The sequence below is a fragment of the Vicia villosa genome, linkage group LG5 (assembly GCF_029867415.1).
Source record: "Vicia villosa cultivar HV-30 ecotype Madison, WI linkage group LG5, Vvil1.0, whole genome shotgun sequence".
Taxonomy (NCBI): Eukaryota; Viridiplantae; Streptophyta; class Magnoliopsida; order Fabales; family Fabaceae; genus Vicia; species Vicia villosa.
This window is the reverse complement of record NC_081184.1, coordinates 83,902,116-83,909,827: the sequence shown is the minus strand read 5'-3', so window position 1 is coordinate 83,909,827 and position 7,712 is coordinate 83,902,116. Positions and strand designations below refer to the sequence as shown.

The following is a 7,712-nucleotide window of genomic DNA, read 5'->3' as shown; positions in this document are numbered from 1 at the left end:
CATTATCTACAATAATCCTATATTTGTATTTTAATTTTTAGCAAGACTTATTTTGTTTATGAATTGCTATGATTACGAAGTATGGTGTTGATTAAAACTTATGCATTAGATATTTTTATTTTCATGTTATTATAATTATGTTCCATTCAAAAAATTCAAATTTATGACAATATGTTTTATTGTTTGACACATGATAACTATTAATTTTTTTAATAATTCACCAACAAGCCGACAGTTGATGGCTGTTGGTCACGACTACCACCAAAAAGCTCCAATGAAGATGAATATTTCACATTTTGGAGTGTGCCTTAGATTAATTTCCCCATTTCCACTATTTATCTCCTCATTTACTCTCAATCAGTAAATCCTAAAAAGCTGGAATATCTATTATCAATCTATTAAAATTGAAGTACCTGAAAATTCCAAGTCTAACCTTCTGATTAAATGTTATAACTTTTCTTATTCCAAGGGTAAAAGAGACTAATCAATGCTATGCTGTTACCATATTCATTTGACATTTAATTTTGCTGACGTGTCAATCCATCATAATTTGATACATTATTTTTTTATTTTATTTATTTGATTATTTTATTTAATTTATATTTGATTTATTTGATTATTTATTTGATATTTATTTGACTATTCACGATTCATGCATGAAGAAGGAATTGAAATAGACTTTTTTATGGCCAAACTAATTTGGTATATTATGCAATGCAGAATTTGAAAATACCCATATTTATTGCTCCACTACACTACACGATTAAATGCATCTCATAGGAATTGGAATAAATTCTTTTGATATTCACAATATTGCAACTTCCCATATCCATTCTTTACAATATATAGAACCATTCTAAACCCTTACTCTTTCACTCCCTCAATCTTCATTCTCCAGCGATTTATCAGGTTACGTGTTTAGCTTTCCATATTCTTCATCACCACATTTTGATTCTCTGTGTCCAGTTTAATAAAGTTTTTGTAATAGGTCTAAATATTAACATCAATGGCGCGACCGATTGAAGCTGTGAAGGACATCAACGACTCAAAGGATTTGTGGAAGATTGTTGTTCGGTGTAAACATATGTGGACTATGACAAGTTCCTCCAATAAACAACACTCGGAGCTCATTTTGCTTGATTCAAATGTATAAAGATTAGGGTTTTTTTGTTAATATATCATGTTGGATGTTTAAATTCTGGATAATTAATCCGTTCTGATTTCCCACGGTTAGTTTTACATTTTGCAGCTGGATATGATTCAAGCCATTGTCCCACCGCATTTGGTGTCAAAATACTTGGCTGAACTTGCTATTGGAGGGTCATACATCATGCAAAATTTCAAGGTCTCAAATAATGATTTCTCATTCAAATCAAGTACTCATAGTTTCAAGTTGGTCTTTTGTGGTTCAACTTATATTAGGAAAGCAAAATTACTGGACATTCCTGTGAATTATTTAAACATTATTGGGTTGGACACCATTGTTGATGGAAAGTTTCAGTCTAATTTGTTGGTTGGTACGTTTATTCATATATTTATATTAAGCTATTTCGTTGATTCCTTGAATGTTTATTAACCTTTGTAATCTGATTTTGCTTAGACATTGTTGGAGGAGTTACTGAGATTGTGCAGACTCAAATCAATGCTGATAATAGAAAAAGCAAGGCTGTGTTTATAATAACTGATATGAGGTATGGTTATAATTTTTCAATTTTTAAAAATTATGCTATTTGAACGAAATAGCGTCGGATTATATTCTTTGGCTTCATTTTTATTGGATATGTTTTTCTTGCAGCAAATCTTTGGTTCAGTGTACTCTATGGGGACAACTAGCTTTGCAATTTTATGAATATTACAAGACTCATAATGAAGAAGGAAATGTTGTTGTTCTATTGCAGAATGCAAGGATAAAGGGCGCCCAAGGAAGTGTTAATTGGGCCTGCATAATATTTATTTACTGTTGTATTAAATTGATTACAAATAGAATTGATTATTGAAGTAATATATGGATTGATCACGTGCTTACGATATTGTTTTTTTTTTTATATATCAAAGGTGGTTTCCCTTTGAATGTATCCAATGCATGGAATGGCACTAAGTTAACTATAAATGATGTTAGCGTTGTTGAAATTAGCAAGCTGAATGAAATGTAGTTAATTTTCTGTTCGTATAATCCTGTTCGCATATATAATTTTGATATTTATTATAACCGCTAATAACATTTTATGTATTTTTTTCCAATGTGTTATACATCACAGTCTTCAAAATGAACTGCCAAAGTTATCGCAGTCTTGCAAGTTGAAACCACCCATAACTCACAGTATTCTGAATTTGATAAGTTTATATGGAAGGCCGAAATTCTTAGTGAGGCTGAAATCTCAAGTCTTCAACATGTAAGCTAGATTTAAGTAAACCTTTTATTTATTTCACAACTTCGTATATGACATATTTATTTCGCATTCTTTATTCCATAGGAGACAACCTGTGTGACCGTTGCGAAGTTGGAAAAATTTGAGGCTGGCCAGGCGGGGTGGTATTACGATGGCTGTGGTGTCTGTACAACAAGTGTGTCTCTGAAGGATGGAAATTTGAAGTGTTATGCTAATCATATAACGAATGAAACAGTACCAAGGTATTAGTTAAAATAAAATGTTTCCAATCCGATTTGAATAATGTACTCCATTATTGTTAACTATGTAATAATGTTATAACTTACTTTAATTCCTGTAGATACAAGCTTGAGATTTTGGTAATTGACGGGAAATTCAAGGCCCGATTCGTCTTTTGGGACAGCGACTGTGTGAAGTAAATCGGAAATGCTTTGCAATTGAAGATTGAATTGATAGATGTATTATTCATTTCTTCAACTTCTAATCAATTTCAGCTATTAATTTTATATTTCCTTTGGATGAATTAATTTAGGAAGGTGAAGACAATCCTTGGGAATTCCCATTTGAACTTGATGCTATATTGAAAAAGGAATTGGCTATTAGAGCTGTTTTTCAGCCAAAGTTTGAAAGACTCTCCGTTATTGGGTTCAAAGACGATGAAGAAACACGTAAGAAAATACGGGACAATTTCAAATCTGAAGACATATGTTTTTTTGAAGACTAAATTAATTATGCCGTTGAACCAAATTTGGTATAATAAATAGTTTTTCTGATCCAATCATGTCTTGACAGGTAGCATCGAAGCTTGGCGTATCAGAGCCTTGCTCGCAAGAGGATTTTAGGAGTTTTTCTGTAAGTATATACTTTTTTCTATTATTACATTAAGTACGACAGTGCTTGCTGCATATAATCATTAATCAATGTTTATTAAAATTTTGCAGGAACCATTGTCCGCATCTGCAGATTATGACCCTTCTGTTGTGAATTCGTGGCTGACACCGTCGAAGAGAACAATAACCGACGTAGTATAAGATGTTGAAAGTGTTCAAATTTCTTCAACAAAGATGACAAAATCAATCAAAGTGGAAAAATTGATATAAAGATGGACCACTTACTGCGGTTTAGTTAAGCTATAGTTTATCATGGAAACATTTTATTTTATTATGCTAAGTATTAGTTTAGGTTGATTTTCTGTTATAAAACAGCTGCATTGTTTCCTATTAATTTCGTTGTTTTGGTACAAGAAAAACATGTTCATGCAACCATGCTTTCGCATAATTATTTGAGCTTTATGTATTTCTTTTAATATATCATTCATACTACTAGTTAGTTTTATCCAATTTAAATATATCTGAAATTTTGCAGATTTTCCACTAACCAAGTCTCATATCAACTAAAATAAAAACTTAGTTTCTTAATCAAACAAAACTTAGAATCATACTTTAGTTGTTCTAATTTCTTTTCCTCCCTTTTCTTCAAGTATTCTTGCTATGAAAACTTTCAGAAACAACAAGAAAACAATAAGAAAAGTGACATACGATAATCAACATTTAGCCATCAATAGCATATCCTCTTAAATAGGGAGGAAAAAGAAATATATTTTTGGGGGATATTGGTGAACTACTGAGCAACGTAGTACCAATACTTCATATTGAAGCCATATATATAAAACAACAAACCTATAAGAATGGATATCGTCCCGCTCCGTAGAATTCAATCTTCTGTTAGAAGAAAGTATGATCCAATAAAATGAAATAAAATTATGTTGATATTACTAGGGGTGGCAAAACGGTCTGGGGCCTGCCGGGCCGCCCGCGCACCCACCAAAATTTGGCGGGTTGGGTTGGGATTCTAGGCTCGCCGCTTGCCAAAGCCCGCCCCGCCAAAACCCGCCGCCCGCCATACCCGCCCCGCCAAAGCCCGCCGCTCGCCAAAACCCGCTCCTCCTCCAAAACTCACTATTTTTTAGTTAATTATAGTAATTGCAATTCTTGATGGTTTATTTTATACATTTATTTATAAATATATGTAATATTTTTTAGAGTAAATTTGTTAAAAAATTACTTTTATAAAAAATTGTTTTAAAAAATAAGTGAAAAGTTTAATTAAAAGGTAAAAAAAAACATATTAATCTATTAAAAAAAATATAAATAAAAATAGGCGGGTAAGCCCGCCGCCCGCCAACCCGCCATCTTGGCGGGGCGGGCATGATTTTGATGCCCATTTTACTTGGCGGGCATGCCCGCCCCGCTCGTTTTTTGGCGGGCATAAGGCGGGGCGGGCGGCCCGTTTTGCCACCCCTAGATATTACGGCACATTTTTACTTATATGTGGTAATACATGTAAGGTTACGAAAATCAACAATCCAGTAACATACTATATTAACAGTAGAAAAATTGGATGGGTTAGGGGCACAAATTAAAAAAAAATCCATTGCTATGATATAACCAGACAACTTAGATGAAACAAAGATAAGCCATGTTATTAATGTGAATTGCCTTGAGTAACCTTACTGATAAAGTGATGTCCATGGACATTTTTACCCATTATTTTGAACAATTTTTCTTTGCAAATCCAAAAGGAAATGTTCAGTTAGCTACAACTAAGATACTTACTTACTTTGCACAATTGTTTGGGGTTGTATTTATAGCACTTTGAGTCTCTTGAATTTGCAAAGAATAGGAGACATTTGCCTTCCAATATCAATTAAAGTGATAGGTTTGATTTGATTTTGGAGTGAGATACAAAAAGAAAATCTTTGACACAATCAATATAGTATGGCTATCAAAATACGTGTCAACCCTTTCAAATGCATGCTTGAGTAGTTCCTATTCATGATGTAGCTCATTTTCGGTTTCCAAAGTGAAACTATAATGATTTATTATGACCATTACTTTTCTTTTCAATTCAAGATTAATTGACAGAATTAATTGATATTGGAACGTTAGTTTTTTATGTTAAATGTGCATATGTAACACTTTATCTTCTTATTGGTACTTGAATGTCCATAATTATAACATTTTTAATTAAATTCTTTAATAACACTTAACACTATTAATAATTAAAATGGTTTAGAGAGTTCACACTTGGTATTCTATGATGACTTCAATATTTAACTTAAAAATCTTGGAACCGTGAATGTTGTAATAACAACAATATTTATTACCATATAACCAAAAAAATTATTCATTTTATGTCTACAATTATTTTACGTGGTTAACAAAAAAAAAATTGAATGACAACCATACAATCAACTTGCATTAGCTAACCAACACTATGGAACCACAATGTTTCTCCAGAAAACAAGTTGCAGCAATGACAAGACGTAAAAAGAAGCAGATTCTTAAAGATAAAAGATCGAAAAAAGGAAGAATTGATGAAAACACAATCAACCCCATTGAAAGCTCTCAAAGGTATTATGTTCCAACCATGGTTAGAGACAGAACACCACTATCCGATTTACCTTCATCAATCGGTAATAAAAGAAATATAAGTTTACCTTCACTAGCATCTGCATCAAGCAACTCAATTACAATGAAGAGTTTCAATAATGTTTCTACAAAATAACTTGTTGCTTCAGCACGACAGAGGAGGAAAATTATTATGCAAGGTAAGATGCCCCAATCTTACAAACTTCATAACAACCTTAGCAATAACAGTGAGGGTCCTTTCAAGATAAATTCTCCATCCTTTTCACATTTCAAAACACCACTTTTTGATATAACTTCCTCATTTTCTAACCAAAGAAACATAATACCTCATGCACCACCAAGTAGTTCTATTCAGAAATCAAAAAAACAGTTAACTGTTACACCCCTTTCCGATATAACGTCCTCAACTTCTAATGAAAGAAATATCTTCCCTCATGAAAAGCCAAGTAGTTCTGTTCATAAATAAAAAATAGTTGAATGTAGGTGTTATTCAATCCATGACGGTCAAATTCTTCAGTTATTTTGGAAATGAGAATCATAATCCGACTTTTTCATCCACAAGCAATGTTCCTATACAAGAACCCACAACATTCACTTCTACTCCAGATGTTAACGTTGAGAGTGGTTACTCTAGTGATGAGACGGTAACAGATGATTCTCCCAGTGATAGCTCATGCGAGTTTAATGTCGCAGATGCAAATTATGACTCAAGTTCCAACTATGGCTTACATGAGACATATTTTTAAATACGTTTACACATGGCAATGTCAAGCTTATTATTATTTTTACTCATGTTAGCTGTTTTGTTTAATTTACCTTTTGGAAAAATTTGTACATCATTAATTGAATTACATATTATTATGTGTGATATTCCAAATCCATGAATTAAAATTTGATAAAATAATTGAAGTTTTACCTATATTCATGTTACTCAACTGAAAACATGGTAACATACTTAATAATTTAGTAATCGATAAATGTAATGTGAATCCAGATAAGACCCGTGCGATAGCACGAGTTTGTTATTAGTTCTTTAATAAAAATTTGCTTATATGTAAAAACGTTTGATATATTAATTTGTTTTCAACCTTTTCCATTTGTATTTGTATAATTTCAAATTAAAACGTATTAAAACGTGACTTTTAAATGAATACAAGAATTGAATAAATCAAGATTCACATTACAATTCCACATGATATAAAAACAAATATTGGGAATGAAGTAGATGAACTACTTAAATTCATTTTCATTCTTTTCGAGGATAATTAATACAGTAAATTATTTTATGAAAAATATGTAGAAAATTAATGAGAGACAAATGTAAAAAGTAATAAAATACATTAATTTGTAAAAGTGAAATGTGAAAATAAAGAAAATTTTAATTTAAAAGTTTCACACATTAAAAAAAGAGGAAGTATGTTAATGAATTCAAAAGTGTAAATTTTGTATTAAAAATATTTTTAAATTCAAATAATTAAATTCATAATTTTTAAGACATTATTTATAAAGGCTTATTGAGTAAATTATGAGTAAATTTTAAAGACTTAAATATAGAGGCTTATTGAGTAAATTATGAAAAATTAGAAATTAATTATAATATTAAAATTGTTTAATAGATTATAATTGTATAACTTTACAAGTTTATCTTTGAGAAAAAACACAAAAAAAGAAGAAGTTATATTGCAATTTTAAGGTGACCATGATTTTTAAAATAAAAATATATGAACATAACATAACCTTGTTTTTTATGATACAAAAGTACTACTTAGAAAACAAACATTAGATAGTATTCAATCCCCAAGATATTGGTGAGAATTGAAATGTTGCTTATTATAGAAAAATAAATAGATAATCTGACAGCAATATTTCTTTTTCTCTCATGAAGTTGACA

General features: G+C 30.9%; 1 protein-coding gene across 1 annotated transcript; it reads left to right on the top strand.

Annotated features, from left to right (window-relative positions):
* The first annotated feature begins 1,006 nt into the window (after positions 1-1,006).
* LOC131604922 (uncharacterized) lies at positions 1,007-3,421 on the top strand. Its single transcript, XM_058877337.1, has 10 exons — positions 1,007-1,147; positions 1,250-1,517; positions 1,601-1,691; positions 1,796-1,928; positions 2,322-2,393; positions 2,475-2,632; positions 2,731-2,749; positions 2,923-3,027; positions 3,183-3,242; positions 3,332-3,421. The coding sequence occupies exons 1-10, from the start codon at positions 1,007-1,009 to the stop codon at positions 3,419-3,421; spliced, it is 1,137 nt and encodes a 378-aa protein (XP_058733320.1).
* The last annotated feature ends 4,291 nt before the right edge of the window (positions 3,422-7,712 follow it).

Coding starts and splice junctions, on each gene's coding strand:
- LOC131604922 (XM_058877337.1), top strand. CDS start 1,007: ATGGCGCGACCGATTGAAGCTGTGAAGGACATCAACGACTCAAAGGAT. Junction 1,692..1,795: donor TTTATAATAACTGATATGAG/GTATGGTTATAA, acceptor TTTTTCTTGCAG/CAAATCTTTGGTTCAGTGTA. Junction 3,028..3,182: donor CAAAGTTTGAAAGACTCTCC/GTTATTGGGTTC, acceptor ATGTCTTGACAG/GTAGCATCGAAGCTTGGCGT.